Source organism: Pelodiscus sinensis, chromosome 4 (assembly GCF_049634645.1).
Source record: "Pelodiscus sinensis isolate JC-2024 chromosome 4, ASM4963464v1, whole genome shotgun sequence".
Taxonomy (NCBI): domain Eukaryota; kingdom Metazoa; phylum Chordata; order Testudines; family Trionychidae; genus Pelodiscus; species Pelodiscus sinensis.
The window spans coordinates 129096306-129112412 of record NC_134714.1 but is presented as its reverse complement, the minus strand read 5'-3'; the positions used below and the strand labels follow the sequence as shown (position 1 = coordinate 129112412).

Below are 16107 nucleotides of genomic sequence, written 5' to 3'. Positions count from 1 at the left end.
TGGGCCATTCCCTGTCGCTCTTTCACCTCTGGCTGCCCTGACTCGGGTTGTTTGTAACGTTCCCGTTCATTGAGTGTTGCAGACAGGGCAAGGTGCGGTCCCAGCGTTAGCAGAGGTGGCCCCTACCCTGAATATCCTGCAATCCACGTCAGCTGTGATGTGAGCATGGAGGGAGCAGGGAGAGGAAGGGCCAGGGTTACAGTCGACAGGTACCTAATGTGACTCACTTGATGGGGCGGAGAAGCCCATTAGTCACCACAGCTGAGCGTGTTCTAACTTGGTTTCTTTTACACGCCATTGCAGCTTCTTTCAGAGGGTGCTCGGCATTGTTCCCGTAAGTGATGCTCTTGTGTGGCCCCTCTGGAGAGATTCAGATGCCACCCAGCTGATTGACAGAGTGCCCACAGCCAGCAGCCTGTGTTTCTACTGGTGGTGCACATCCGCACGTGCCTCGGTGCATATGGAGCACCAATGGAGAGCATCAGTGTTACCTCTAGTTTTGTCCATCCACGTGCAGGTTAATGTTTGTTGTGTGCACCGAGGGATGTGTTGATGTGCACCGCCAATAGAAACACAGGTTGCCAGCTGTCGTCACTCTGCTACTCAGCAGGCCAGCATTTGAATTCTGGGTGGCTGGCGAAGTGCTCAGCTTACAGGGAACACGGGTGCCTGGTGGTTGGAGCTCCCTTTCTGGCCTCGTCTGCCGTGCCTCCGCACTCTCTCCTGCAAGTGGGATTCACCACGTCCCGGCCCCCTCTCCTGTGTGATCAGCTTGTGGAAGGGTTGAGCTAGTGCCTGCCTCCGCTGCAGTTGTGAGGGGTGATTGCGGCACACAGAGAGATACCGGAGCTGGGTTAGGTAATGGGGTCAAAGCGGTCCGTGTGTGCTGTAGATGACCGTGTAGATGTATCCCCTAAATGACCCGCATTGGCTCTCTTTGATCACTGGTACGTTGCCTCCCAGTCATCCTCTATGTAGTGACCGATTAGACCATAAGCTCTGTAAAGCCAGGACTTTCCCATCCCCTCTGTGAGCCCCACAGTCCGCCTGGGGCACTCTCTGAACACACGTCTGTTCTGTACAGCGGCTCGCCACATAGAAATCCTGGAGCTGGAGGATCTGGAGAAGGAGTGCATGTTGGCTCGCATCCGACTGACGCTTGCCCAGCAGGACCCGTCCACAGCTGCTGTGGCAGGTAAGAACAGGGACACTGCTTGCAGAGAATAGGGGTTGGTTCGGATGCGCCGAGGGGTGACGTGGAAGGGTTTTGCACTGGCCGCCACATTGTCTTGGGCGCTCATCAGCACAAGCGAACCAGGGATGGAGCAGGCTCTACTGGAATGGGAACCCCGAAGTTTGGTGGAGAATCAAAGGGTCTGTCCGACAGCGGACCAGGGCTCAGGCTGAAGGGGCTGTTGAATTGAAGTTTTCAGTCAGGCTCAGCCTGGAGCTCTGGGACCCTCCCACCTCGCAGAGTGTCCGAGCCCAGGCTGAACATCGACACCCGAATCAAACAGCCCTGGAGCCCGAGCCCCACAAGCCTGAGTCAGTTGGCACGGGCCAGCTGTGGCTGTCTGACTGCCGGCTAGATTTCACCAGAGCGCTCCAGTGGTTTAGCTAAACGAAGGGAAGGTTAAGGGCTGGCTTGCCCACAATACAGTCTATAAGTACCTGCACTGGGAACAGATCTGCTGTACATTTCAGAGTGAGTCAGTCTGTCTGTTCCAGAACTCCTCCTAAATGGTGAGAGCTAGGGCCGCCAGATTCGATAGACAGCTTCCTCTCAGCGTAACGTACAGCACGGGCAGGGTTTGGTGGGGCCAGGAAAGTGGGATGTGCCTGGAATGGGATGGTCTCTTTTCTGTACGGTTTTATGAGACACTATCACCAGATCAAATACAGGCCTCAGAACTGACAACTCAGTGAATGTTGAACAAGGGCTCCAGGTGGGCTCAGTTCTGTTCTGGGCCAGCTGGGGGTTGTGCCCTCCTGCCAGCTGTGGCAACTCCATGCTGGGGCCCATGGGAGCGGGAGCCGCACCCCCTGCCAACCATGGCAGTTCGGTATTAGAGGGAGGGGGTGCTTCACTTCTTCCCCCCCCCCCAGCCTCCTCCCAGCCATGGCAGCCAACACAGAGCTGCTGCTGTTGGGGGACAGGTGGTCCTTCCATGGCTCCCACCCAGCCTCACCTGGACCTGCCCCAGCGGGGAGACATGCACCCCTCCTTCAGCTGTGCCCACTGGAGCTGCAGCGGCCATGGAAAGGGGCTTGTCACCTGGCCCCAAGCTGCTGCAGTGAGAGGGGGCTGGGGTACTCTCTCGCTGGGGCTGCCTGCATCCTGAACCCCTCCTCCCCAGCCCCACCCCAGAGCAGAGCAGATGAAGCCTGGACATTGTCATTTTATTTCTGACAACCAAAAATTGAGTTTAGGACCCGAGCAGCGCCCGGTAGATCTTCTGTATTTACAAATGGGCTCTTCAGTCTAGCAGGGAAAGGTCCAGCACCACCCAATGGCAGGGAAGTGAATTTGCTAAGGCTCATGGTGGATTCTCTGACCAATTTTAAGTCAAGACTGGGTGTTTTCCTCACAGCTCTGCGCTAGGGATTATTTGGGGGCACGTCTCCGGCCTGTGTCACACAGGAGGTCAGACAAGATGGTCCTAGCAGTCCCGTCTGGCCTGGGAATCTAGGCTCCTACAAGAAATGTGAATGGGGAGGATTCCTTCAGGCTGTTCTTTAACAAATGTCCGGGGCACTGCTGCTGTTGGTCACTTTCTTTGCTGCTGCTGTTCAGAAGTTTAGGTGGTGGTGGGAGGGGCGTAAATCTCTAAAGCGTCGCTGGCTCTCATCTCCTCCAACAAATTCCAACTCAGTTAATTACCCTTCTGCCTGCTTAACTTCCCCTGCCGTTTTAATTGGATACAGTAGTTTTCACATACCCTTGTGGGGCTTTTTGTGGTGTTCAACACTGCTGTGTTCCACCCCAGAGGCAGGAGCCCTCTTCAGCCCTTGAGATCGGTGGCTGGCAGCATCACACGAACACAGCCTAAGAGTGAGAACGCCCCCACCAATCTTCTTCCCTGCTACCAAGAGGCAAGCAGGGGTTTGGTTTATAGACCGAACGGCGCTTATGGCTAAATTTGCCCCACACTTTTCAGTTATTATCTGTTTTGATCCATTATAATTTTGCCAAGCTTAAACCATCCAGGCGGAGGCTTTCCGTGCCTACCCCTGTGTTGGGCTGATTGAGTGATTTATAATCCAGCCGTTTTGGAGAATGAGGTTACAGAATCTTCAGACTTTTCTAGGCATTGAGTGACTGTTTCAGCCAATTTTCCTGGCATTGAAGCCAAGCGTGTTTCTCTGTAATTTCCAGACTCTCCCACTATATTTTTTATGCTGTTTTTAACGTTGCCCCTTTGCCCAGTTGCCTTGTGGAGCATTTCCTGACTTTCAGTGCATTGCCCTTGCGTAGCTTTGGTGGAGAATCTATCCGTCAGGAGTCGCTCCAGGCTGCCGGGTTGCGTTTGAAGGAGGTGTGTGGGGATGTTCATTTTGTGGCATGCACTGACGGGATGCTCTGTTTGCCTAGGAAGCTCTTCGCCAGAAGAAATAGTCACTCTCCTGGTTCAGGCTGGCCTCTTCGACACAGCCGTCTCGCTCTGCCAGACCTTCAAACTCCCCCTGACGCCTGTCTTTGAGGGACTGGCTTTCAAGTACGTGACGCCTTGTATAACACAAACACTGAAGAACGTGCATTGCACAAGCTCTGTGGGATTTGGAATGTCCCTGGCCTGTCAATGCCCAGCTGTCTCCCGTGTCTGCGAATTGAAAGTGTTAGTCAGTGGTGCTCTCGGAAGCAGCTGGGTTTAACTGAGGAGGGAAGGGGTCACCGAGGGGTGGGGAGCCACCGGGCCATGCACCCCCGTCTGCAGCCAGCAGGTAGAACAAAAGGTTTATTGTTTCACAGGGACACAGTGTAGCACAGAACCAGGAGCAGCCAGCACCATCCATCTTGGAGAGAGGGGGGATCAGAGCCCAGAGTCCTACCCCCCCATCTCTGCGCCCCAAGCCAGCGAGACTCACTCACATGCCCCAGCAGCCCAGCTCTGTCTGCAGGCAGCCCCGCCTCCAGCCTTTGTTCTGCTTCTGGGCAAAAGGTGTTAGCTGGTCACACCCCCCTCCCAGGCGCAGGGTTACTGTGAGCCTGGGCCATTGTGACCTTGCTGGCCTGGGCAGCCCCCCTCAGTGAGTCACACCCGGAATCCTCATCCCCATCTAGATAGCGGTGCAGTGCCCAGGGAAACTGAGGCACAGTGGGTTCCCACAGGACAGTAGAGATTGCATGCAACATAACAAAGTGAGCACCATCCCTGCTTTGTGTCAGAGGGTTAGCGCTACCCTGTCCCCAGCCTGGGGTGGGGGGGAGCTAAGAGCGCACCATGGAGCTGCTGTGGGAGAGTCCCACACTTGTGTGCACATCTCTGCTGGAGTTTTTCAACCTCACATGATCTCGGACACTCATTGGGGCTAGGGGCTTCCCCCTAGGCTCCAAAAATCAAAAGGCCTGCCCGATCAAACCAGGCGTGTAATACATCCCTTCTGGGCGCTTGCTGCTGGCCTCTGCTGGTGGCTCCGTGCTTGCTGACCTGCACGGAGGGGCCCTCCACAAGCTGTGGCTGCCGACGCACGTGTGGGGCTGGCCTCTCCTCTCCAGATGCTGCCTCATCCCAGGAGCGCTGGCCTGTGCAAAGGCTGTGGTGCACAGGGGTCTGTGTTGGGAGCACTCGAGGCCATCCCTGCTTGCTGGCACATGCCGACGACACCCCCATGCTTAGTGTCCCGGCTCTGCCTCGGGCACACTGGGCTACTTGCTCTGGTTTGGGTTGGTGGGTGTGACGGCGCGTTGGGGGTCCCCCGTCTCCTGCACCCTGAAATGGCACAAACAGACTCCACCAGCCAGTGGAATTGAGGGTGGTTTATTGCTCCTCCAGGATACAGCACAGCACAGATGTAATCTGGTTACAGGAACTGGGGCTAAGAGGCCTCAGTGCTCCCCTTGAGATAGGGGAGTCCCAGCCCCCCTCCCCAGCTCCTTCTCCCCTGCTTTCCAGACAGGAACTAACTAACTCTCCTCCAGCCCTGCCCCCCAGCCAGGGCAGCATCCACCTTCCTTTGTTCCTCTCCATGGGGGGTGTCTGGTTCAACAAGTTTGGCATTAGCTTTGCATAGTGAGGTTTTCCCTGCTGGGTCTTGCTCCAGACAGCAGGGGTCACCACAGCCCAGCAAGTACCCCCACTACGTCACAGTGGGTTACTGGGGGGCTCTTGGCCCCTAGGAACGGTTGGGGGGTGGGGTTAGGTTTTTAAATTGACCTATCTGAAGAGTTTGATTTCAAGTAGTTTCCATTGTGTCTCCTGTTCCACCAGCTAAGCCAGGAGCTACTGGGAGTGGAACAGCATTGGGGAGGCCCCAGCTGGCTGACCAGTTTCACGGTGTAGCTGTGGGAAGGGAGGATAGCACAGGGCCCCGGCTTTCAGTGCAGCGAGGTCTGTACTGTGCTGGATGTTGTGTGTTCCAGATGCATCAAACTGCAGTTCGGAGGGGAAGCGGTTCAGGCAGAGGCCTGGGACTGGCTGGCAGCAAACCAGCTCTCGTCCGTCATTACCACCAAGGAGTCCAGGTAGGGTCCAGGAGGAGATGGTTCAGGGCTGCTCTTCCAAGGCAGGTGCTGCGGCAGCTTCTGCTGACAAAAAGCTCTGACAAAACCCAATGGTCTCGGGTTTGTCAAAATCCCAGGGTTCCAGGTGCTTTGGGGGGACCCTGTAGCCTCAAAGCTTTTGGGGAAGAGGCCGGGACTCTGGCAGGGTAATGCACACGCAGCCTCCTTGCTTCCCCCGCAGTAGCGCGTGTTCACCTTTCCTCGCCACTGCGCTCAGGTCTGCTAGTTAGTGCTCTGTCTGAAGCGTGAGCATTAAGCACACGCGGTTGGCCCGCTCCTCTCCCCCCCTCAGGTAAAAGCAGCCTCAGACTGCCAGTCCTTGGAAACACTGAATTCCCTTTGTGCCCGTATCTGGCTACAAGCTCCTCTTCCATTGGCTGCTCCCTCTCCGTGCCAGTCGTTTTGGTTTCCATATGGATCCGGCCCCTCTGTCGGAGCCTAAAGCCCAGGCTCCCCCATTTCAGTCTAACACGCTCTGTCCCGTCTTCTAGTGCCACAGACGAGGCCTGGCGGCTGCTGTCTTCCTACCTGGACAGATACAAATCCCAGAACCACCTGCATCATCACTGTGTGATCAACAAGCTCCTCTCACATGGGGTGCCGCTGCCTAACTGGCTTATCAATAGTTACAAGGTAAGTGAAGGGGAGCCACAGTCGCGGGGCTGTGTGTCAGCTTCTGATACACGGGGCTCGACAAACCCGTGGTGAGTAGATTTCAGCCGGTCGCTCCGCACGTCCCATTCACCGGCGCTGCGTGCATGCACAGTACCGGTCTGGCGCATGCGCGGTGCGGGGCTGGCGAGTAGTTCTTGCCACGGTTTGTCAAGCCCTGCTGATACGTCAGCTGCTGCGGGATTGCGTGCTCCTGCTGCGTGTCGAGCCCCTGCCGCCATGCAGAAGCCAAGACCGTGTCCAGGGCCAAACAGCGCCATCTCCAAACTAGACATCCCCTTCCCCAGCCCTGGAAACGGGTCACATTCGTAGCTGCTACAAAGCCAGGAGAATGGGGCAGCTTGGCCATTAAACCTTGGGTCTGGCCATGCTGCAAAGGGTGGAAGTAGGCAACTGCAATAGGTGACAGGATCAGAGAGACCTGTGGGGGGAGTAATTTTCCCTGTGGCTGGGGCCGCTGTGTTTGGAGGGTGTGGAAGGGCAGGAGGTTGGGGAACAGAGGGCTGCCGGGTGAGGTAGGGATGGGGCTTCTGACTAAGGAACTTAGTTGGTTGCTGTAGATATCGGGACTCTGTTGAGGTGAAGAAGGTGCTGGGAGGATGGCTTGTCAGCGGCTCTTGAGGGGAGAGCACGCTGGGGGCAGGGGTCTGCTGGAGGGGGCAGGACTCTTCAGGGCAGAGGGTGCGCTGAATGAGGCAGCAGCCGTGTGGAAAATATGGGATTCTGTAATTACAGACTGTCCTAATGCACAGGGCATGCGCAGATCGCCCGAACCCGGCTCTTCGGGTCATAATCTACTCACCACGGGCAACTAGATTGTATTATTAGTCGAGCCCTGCTAATGCATCTGCACAAGGGAGCCAAATTCAGTTTGCTCAGGCACCTGGAGACTCTCATGTGCTCTGTTTTGCAGCTTCGCTCTTCTTGTAAAGCATTTTCATGTCGTTTTCTCTGAGTTTTGTAGAAGCAAACTGAAAATTTGGCAGTTCATCATGTAGTTCTCATACGGACTTGGCAGCAGTAGTTGGTTGTCGTCCTCGGTGAGGGCAGGCACTAGAGAGGGACGAGGCCCTCATTTCACAGCTGTCCTTGTCCCAGCCTCCTGCCCCTTCTCTTCAGATCTTCACACTTCTGCATTCTAGATGGGTAGCTTCCTTCTCCGCCCCTTCAGGGTGGGGGGGGCCTAGGCACCAGCAGGGGGAGCATGGAGACTGCCACTTTGCCTGGCTGCCAGGACTAGCTATTGCTGGAAAATCCTGCTCTGTGCAGCCCAGGGATGGAGCATGCTCAGTGCAAGTGGAAACTGGCTAGTGTAGCTGTTACATTTTTAGCAGGTCTCTTCTGACCGTGTGCAAATGGAGACTTTCTGATGGTTTGGGCAGATTTTTATGGGGAGAGCAAAAGGCACATCTGTGGCACCATGGTAGCCCCCTACTCTGGCAGATTTCAATTTTCTGAGGTGCTAGAGCTTACCAGTCAAAGGGTAGGAGGAATTGTTTGTGTCATGGGCAAAACAGTGAGTTATTCTGACTCATTCAGTGGCATGCAGCATGGGACACTCCAGCCCAACTAGTTCAGCGCAGTGATAAGCAGCTGAAAGCAGGGTCTTAGAATGGGAACTCTTGGGCAGCCTTCGCTACTGGCGATGAAATGTGTCGAGATTGGTTGACGTTCAGATGGTCCAGCTGGTAGGGGACACAGCTCGTTCTGAGCGTGAGCTCAAATGAGGAGGCTTGTTTGTTTCTTCGTCTTGAATTTCAACCGCAGGGGAAGATACTTGAGGGAGTGAAAAGGAGAGACTGGCTGTAACCTTCTGTAGTGGTGGCAGCGTGGCTTGCTGTAACCGGGCAGTCTGAAACTTGCACTTCTCTGGCTCCTGGGAACATGACTCGAGTCAGCTTTGAAGTCTGGCTGACCCCACTTTCAGAAAGCAGCCGTATTCTTGGCAGAAATCTGGCAACAGCTCCACTCTAGCGGAGCCACAATAGCCTCAGCTACGGTTCTGCTCCTTTGAGAAGGAAATGCAAAGAAACTTCCCCAAGGCATGGCAGCCGTGACTGGGTTCCCGTGTGTGCCGTGGGCAGTCTGTCAGACCTGTGTGTGAAATGCCGGGCGTGTGGTTGTCTCTGGCCCAGCACAGTTACAGTGGAGAGGGACAGCGCTCCTTTCTCTCCTGGCTCGTCCAGTGAGATTGTAAGGCAAGCTGTGGCACTAACAGTAAGAGACACCCCACATACAAGCCCGAAGAGTATTCTAAGGGCAGGCTAGGAGATACTAGGGGGCATCAGTGGGTGGGGCTTTGTGCGGACAGGTGAGATGCGAGGAGCGGGCTGCCTGGCAGGCCGTTTGGGGGGTGAGGGTGTAGGAAGATGCAGAAGCCAGGAGAGGTAAGAGCCAGCAGAGTCCCAGGGGCTGTTAGAAAGGGGACCGGGTGCTTCGGGGACAAAGCATGCAGGGGCAGGAGCCCCCAGGAGCGAGGAGGGTGCTTTATTCTTGGCTGCTGGCAGAGGCTGTTGTGTGGCCCTGTGCAGCCCTGTGAGGGGCTGGTGCCATGGGCGAGGTAACCCCAAGTGCGATTCCTCTGGTTTCAGAGAACCCTTGCCCGGTGCTGAGGGCAGATCCCCAGCACGTCTGGCAGCTTTGAGTGGCTCGGGCAGCAGAGCCCGAGAACCCTGCTGGGAACCCTGGCCTCTGGCACCTCCCCGGGGACCCCCGAGCTTGGAGTGTCCACGCTGGGGTCAGAGGTTGAAAGGGACTCGGTCCCAGAGGCTCCGGGCCTGTGCTCTAGGCAGCGGCTGCTAGGCCTGTGAGCGCCTCCCAGACCCAGCCGCTCACTAACCCTGTCTGCTGGCAGAAGGTGGATGCTGCCGAGCTCCTTCGTCTCTACTTGAACTACGCCCTCCTGGAGGAAGCTGTGGACCTGGTGCTGGAGTACGTGGACGCCTTACTGGGGAAGGGCCACGAGCACTTTGGCATTGAGGTAGGCAAGGGCTGAAACGCGTCCCCCTCCCCCCACCAGCTCTCCTCCTTGGACCGTTCCCAGCGCCTTAGCTGTGGAGGGCAGCCCGCTCTGAGCTGAGGCGCCGCACATCTCCTCACTGGGACTGGGTTTCTCACTGCGGAGCCCCTCCAGCTGCACCTCCCTGGCTGGGTGCCTGCTGGGACCGTCACCGGGGTCTTCGCTCCTCCGAAGCCGAGATCTGGCCCCGGTGACTCCCTCCTTGCCTGCCACCGCGCTGAGCGGCTCTGCAGCGCACGTAGCCCAGTGTGAGGGAGGGCTGGCTGGGACTGCGCACATGGGTTCTGTGCCCGGCTCTGCGGCTGGCCTGCGGGGGGACTGGAGGCAAGTCACGTCTCCCCTGGACCTGGCTCCCGGTCTGAACAGTGCTGATAATTGAGGTCTGTAGGTTAAAAGTTCTAGAGACGTGCTTAGTGCTGCAGTTAGTAATGGCTGCTCTTCCCTTTAGCGTCCCTTGTCTGCTATGGCGCCCATGGTGTGGCTTCCGTACTCGGCTATTGACCAGCTGCTTCAGGCCTTGGGGGAGAACACGACAAACCATCACAGCGCGGTGGTGAGTACGGCTCCGCCCTGCTGCCGCCCAAAGCGCCGAGCCAGGCAGCTCTGCCCAGGGTGGGAGCAATACCAAGGGAGGCACTGGGGAGGAAGGGAGCAGCTGGGAGCCGGCTCTTTCTGAAATGAGTCTGCTAGGGCTCCATCTGATCTGCCTGTAACACAGAACCAGTAGGAGGAACGGAAGACGTTTAAAAGCGTTGGCAGGGGGATGAGCATCTGGAATTGGTGCCCCCGAGTGGGAGTCGGCCAAGGATGTGCCTTGGGAGGAAAGGGGCTTGTTTCTGTGAGCTCAGCGAGTGAATGAAGGACCATGGCAAGACACTGGAGGCCTGTATTGTCGAGCAAGTGTCTCCGCTCACCTGCATGTCTAAAGGCTCCTTTTGCCAAGCAGGCAGAGGGCGTCAGTGGTGTGATCAGGAATGGCCAGGCTGAGGGCCGATGCCCGGAGGGCTAGTGCAGGGAGTGGAGTGATTAGGAAACTTCCTGACTGAGTTGAAAAGGGGAGTAACCAGTACGTGGAGGGGGCAGGGTGACAGGTGAGTTGCTTTCCCTCGCAAAAGCAGGAGGAGCTGGGCAGGACATGAAGGATGGAGCTTGGCAAAGCCCTGCCTCCTGCACAGAGCAGGGAGACATGTGGAAAACGGCAAAGCTGCCAGAGCAGGATGACAGCGGCCAGCAGAGCAGTGAGAGGAGCCTGCAGGACGGGGGAAGGTCCTGCACTCTGGCATGCTGGCATTCGGTTCTGGGCACCCCGTGGCCCGCCAGGGCCCCCCCCGGGAAGTGGGCTGCAGGAACAAGATGGGTATGGCCAGGCAGAGAGGAGGGAGCGCTGCAGCATGCATCCTGCTCCGGGCTTTCTGCATCCCTCAGGCTGATGGGTAGAACCCTACAAAATTCCCCGTCCATCTTGATCAATTTCACAGGCCTGGCATTTTAAAAATGGTGAATTTCATGATTTCGGACATTTCAGTCTGAACTGTCCTAGTGTTGTAATGTTGGGCCCTGACCCAAAAAGGAGTCATGGGGGCGGCGGAGCACAGGGTTATTGTATGGGTAGCCGTGCTGTATAGCTCCACTACTGCAGTGGTGCTGCCTTCAGAGCTGGGCAGTGGAGAGCGGTGGCTGCTGGCTAGGAGTCCAGCTCTGCAGTGCCTTACAGCCACTGCTCTCCAGTTGCCCAGCTCTAAAGGCGGCCTGGACGTCAGGGTGTAAAACCGTGGTCCTCCTAAAATTCCTCATGATCCCCCTGCAATTCCCTTTGGGTCAAGACCTCTGGTTGAGGAATGCTGGTCTGCCCCGTGGAATGTGCGCCACACTGAGTGTAAGCACGCGGGGGGCAGGCTTCATGGGGGGACACAAGATTTCACAGTCTGTGGCGCATGTTGCATGGCTGGGAATTGGGCAGGGCCCTACTGATGGGAGTTCGCTGCAGCTAGGGTGCCCCACTCGACAAGCCACTCGGCTCCTCACGAGGGCGTGGGCCAGCCCGCAGATACTGCCATTCCATTCAGTGTGGGGTCTCGGATGCAGTCTGTGTCCTTCCGGGGGTGGGGAAATGGAGGGAAGCGTGGGGGTGTGGCGAAAGCAGAGCTGCTAGCAGGCACAGCAGAGGAGCAGGGTGTACCACCAGGTCCTGTGAAGGGCCGGTGTGACTGCGAGGGTCTGCGTGGGGACAGGAAGGGCACGACTGCCCCATCTGTCCCCAGAGCCACTGTCTCTCCTGATGGCTGCTCCCTCGTCTCTCCTAGCTGTACCAGAAGGTGCAGGACAAGCTGGAGGACTACCAACAACAGGTCGACCTGGCAACCCGAGATCTCTTGTATCGCCGGAACTAGCCGTCGGCGTGGCCTGTCTAACCCCCTGCTGCTTGCCAGGGGTAGTCACTGAGCCCCAGGCAGAGCTTGCACTGTTCTGCAGGGACTGTTCCACGCCTGAGACTCCATCTCTGCATGGGGCTGTCATCGCGAGCAGGGACGTGGGGGTCCCATGCCGCCCCGTGCACGCCTGCTGGTGCTACTCTATAAAGTCTGTTTTTCCAGACCGGTGCAAACCAGCATTCCCTGCACGAGTCAGGGGCCTGGAAAGCTTCTTTTTTTACTGCGTGGGAGACCCCCTCTGTATTGCTTTGATGTCCCCACTTCCAGCCAAGAGGACGGTGGGTTAGTTTGTTGCGCTGTCATCCTCCCACTCTACAAACTCCAAGTCCCTCCGTTTCTGTTTTTACTGAATGCCTTTGGCCGCGAGGCTCAGCCCGTATTATAAATGGGAATGAAAGGGCAGGTCATCTCTATTTATTGTGGCGTTTTTCAATGATCTTTAATAAAATGAGGCTTTGTTACAAGCCGGCGTGGAGATGGCGGCGTTAAGCCTTGCAATGGGGCGGGGCCCTACACGGCAGCTAAGGAGCTCTGGCTCGACGTCTGTGCTGCAGTGCTCATGGGACTGGTGCAAGGCTGCTTTGCTAGGCGACAGCTGGCTGACAGGAGATGCTGGTCTGGCACCGGGCGCTTTGGGCCAGTTGGCAACTTCTGCACCTTTGATGCTTCAGAGACGCTTCACCCCACGGAAGAAAACTCCTCAACACGAGGGCATCGCAGCCCTCATCCGTCTGACGGCCTCCGAATCGGAGACCATCTCAGCTTGCCTTTAACACCAGTTTCTGCTGAGGGTGTGGGGCGGGGACTGGTCCCTCTGTTCTGCCCGCAGAGCACCTTGTGGACATGCTGAAGGCTCCCAGGTGCTGCAGTCCCACACACATACTAACCCTTGTGGCCTTGAAGAGTATTTCGCTGCTGTGGTCTCTGCCTGAGTCGGCAGCTAGCTTGAGGCTGGGATTTGGGGCATGCGCTCCCTTCCTTAGCCCCTCTGTCGTGGTGGAACTGCGGCGCTGAAGCTGGATGACAGCTTGTGAAGGGTCCACGGCTGAGGCTCTTGGCTGGGGGCCCAAGGGAGATAGGAACAGGGAAGTGCAGACGCGCTTATGAGAGGAAGCCAGATGGAGACGCACAAAGGAGGCAGGAAATCTGTGGCTCAGAGGTGCCCCTACCAGGGAAGATTGTCCCTGCTGCACGTGCTGCCTGTAGGGCACCAGTTCCTAGACCTGCCTCTGGTGCTTGCAAGAGCTGTTTGCGTCCGTGTCTGGCTCCTCTGTCCTAGGCAGCCACCTCTACCTCAGAGGAACAGGCTCCCTGCCTCACGGGGAATGCCAGTGTGCAAAGCAAGGCTGGGGGCAGCTGGGGCTTGTAGCACAAAGGGATTTGAAATAGTGAGTTTGGAGCTCACGTCAGGCTCTAGTGCACCCTGCTGGAGAAGGGGGTTGTGCCCCGAAAGCTCATACCACCAGCTACGTTTGGTTAGTTGCTAAGGTGCTGAGGGACCATTTGTTGTTTGTTTTCTGAGCAACCTCTAAGGCAAGGGCCTCTTTCGGGTCCTCGGTGAACGGCCAAGGAGCCTCACCCACTCGAGGCTGCATCCAGCTTGGTCGTGCAGGGTTCAACTAGCCCATGTCCCTTGTTAACCGAAGAGAATTGGGCAAGAGAGGGAGGCTGGATTCTCCCATCCATCAGGGTCACTCGCTGCTCAGCAGTGTGTGCCCTTCATCCCATGCAGCCAGCTAGCAGCTGAATAAAGATGGGCAGGTAGCCCCTTCATTCAGCAGCCCCAGACCTAGACTCTACCTCGTCTCCTCGGCGCAGGACAACTGAGGTGGTTCATCACCCAGTGGCTGCACGTTCTCAGGTCCCGGCTGCGATTCCCTGCCCCCACCAGCAGTGGCCTTGCGGCATGAAGAAGGGTGCCAAAAGCCCTGCGCCTTGGCACCAAGAGGTAAAACCCCAGTGAGCGGGACCCTAAGGGGACTGATCACTGAAGGGTACTTCCCAGGACTGTTACAGAACCATATGAGAGCACTAGATATGTGAATCCATGACAGCTTGCACCTAGAGTAATCTGTCCTTTTCTCTAGGCAGCCCAGTTCAGCTACCTGGGGCTAGCTTCCACCCCCAGCTATGTCTACACTGCTGGGTTCTTGTGCAAGAATGTGTCCACACTGTCATGTGCTTTGGCACAAGAGCATCTATGGCAGTGGAGGTGCTTTCTTGCACAAGGAAGCTCTGATGGTCATTTTAGCCATAGGGCTTTCTTGCACAAGAAACGCCTACTGGGCGTCCGCACGGCCCTCCTGCGCAAGAGCTAGGGAGAAAAAGCAGAGGCTGTGGTTAAACTCGGGCAGGTCCACCCCACAGCACTGGGATAGGGCTTGCTGCAGGCTCAGGCTGGACAGGACACACACCCACCCAGCCTGGCACTGGGCTCGGGCTGGGCAGGACACACACACCTCTGGCACTGGGCTCGGGCTGGGCAGGACACACCCAGCACTGGGCTGAGTGGGACACACACACCTGGGGCTGGGCTGGGCATGACTCACACACACCCGGAGCTGGGCTGGGCACGACATACACACAGAGCCAGCACTGGGCTTGAGAGGGAGGACGCACAGGCTGGACGGACACACACACCCCCACCAGGGGCTGGACGGATGGACGGACACACACACACACACACCCACCAGGGGCTGGACGGATGGACGGACACACACACACCCCCACCAGGGGCTGGACGGATGGACGGACACACACACACACACACCCACCAGGGGCTGGACGGATGGACGGACACACACACACACACACCAGGGGCTGGACGGATGGACGGACACACACACACACACACCAGGGGCTGGACGGACACACACACACACACACACCAGGGGCTGGACGGATGGACGGACACACACACACACACCAGGGGCTGGACGGATGGACGGACACACACACACACTCACACACCAGGGGCTGGACGGACACACACACACACACACACCAGGGGCTGGACGGATGGACGGACACACACACACACACACACACCAGGGGCTGGACGGATGGACGGACACACACACACACCAGGGGCTGGACGGATGGACGGACACACACACACACACACACACACCAGGGGCTGGACGGATGGACGGACACACACACACACACACACACCAGGGGCTGGACGGATGGACGGACACACACACACACACACACACCAGGAGCTGGACGGATGGACGGACACACACACACACCCACCAGGAGCTGGACGGACGGACGGACACACACACACACACCAGGGGCTGGACGGACGGACGGACGGACACACCAGGGGACGGACGGACGGACGGACACACACACCAGGGGACGGACGGACGGACACACACACACACCAGGGGACGGACGGACGGACGGACACACACACCAGGGGACGGACGGACGGACGGACACACACACACACCAGGGGACGGACGGACGGACGGACACACACACCAGGGGACGGACGGACGGACGGACACACACACACACCAGGGGACGGACGGACGGACGGACACACACACACACCAGGGGACGGACGGACGGACGGACACACACACCAGGGGACGGACGGACGGACGGACACACACACACACCAGGGGACGGACGGACGGACGGACACACACACACACCAGGGGACGGACGGACGGACGGACACACACACCAGGGGACGGACGGACGGACGGACACACACACACACCAGGGGACGGACGGACGGACGGACACACACACCAGGGGACGGACGGACGGACGGACACACACACACACCAGGGGACGGACGGACGGACGGACACACACACCAGGGGACGGACGGACGGACGGACACACACACACACCAGGGGACGGACGGACGGACGGACACACACACACACCAGGGGACGGACGGACGGACGGACACACACACACACACACCAGGGGACGGACGGACGGACGGACACACACACACACCAGGGGACGGACGGACGGACGGACACACACACACACACACCAGGGGACGGACGGACGGACGGACACACACACACACACACCAGGGGACGGACGGACGGACACACACACACCCCCGCGAGCTCGGGCTGGGCAGGACACGCACACGCGCTGGGCGCGGGCTGAGCAGACCGCGCACGCGCAAAGCCAGAGGCGGCTCTGGCCAAGCCCCGCCCCGCCCCGCCCCCGCTGTGTCGTCACACGGCCTGCCCCTCGCGCCGTCGCGTGCCCCGCCGCGTCAC

The 16107-nt window shown here is 58.1% G+C and overlaps 1 protein-coding gene across 1 annotated transcript in view; it reads left to right on the top strand.

Moving 5' to 3' along the window:
- Positions 1-12320, top strand: part of NUP160 (nucleoporin 160) — a 54226-nt gene extending 41906 nt beyond the window's left edge. Inside the window, exons 30-36 of the mRNA XM_075928872.1 lie at positions 1085-1195; positions 3593-3716; positions 5582-5683; positions 6214-6355; positions 9249-9374; positions 9862-9966; positions 11717-12320. Coding sequence (XP_075784987.1) covers positions 1085-1195; positions 3593-3716; positions 5582-5683; positions 6214-6355; positions 9249-9374; positions 9862-9966; positions 11717-11803 — 797 coding nt within the window. The 3' untranslated portion in view covers positions 11804-12320. The remainder of the gene's footprint in view (positions 1-1084; positions 1196-3592; positions 3717-5581; positions 5684-6213; positions 6356-9248; positions 9375-9861; positions 9967-11716) is intronic.
- Positions 12321-16107: the final 3787 nt, after the last annotated feature.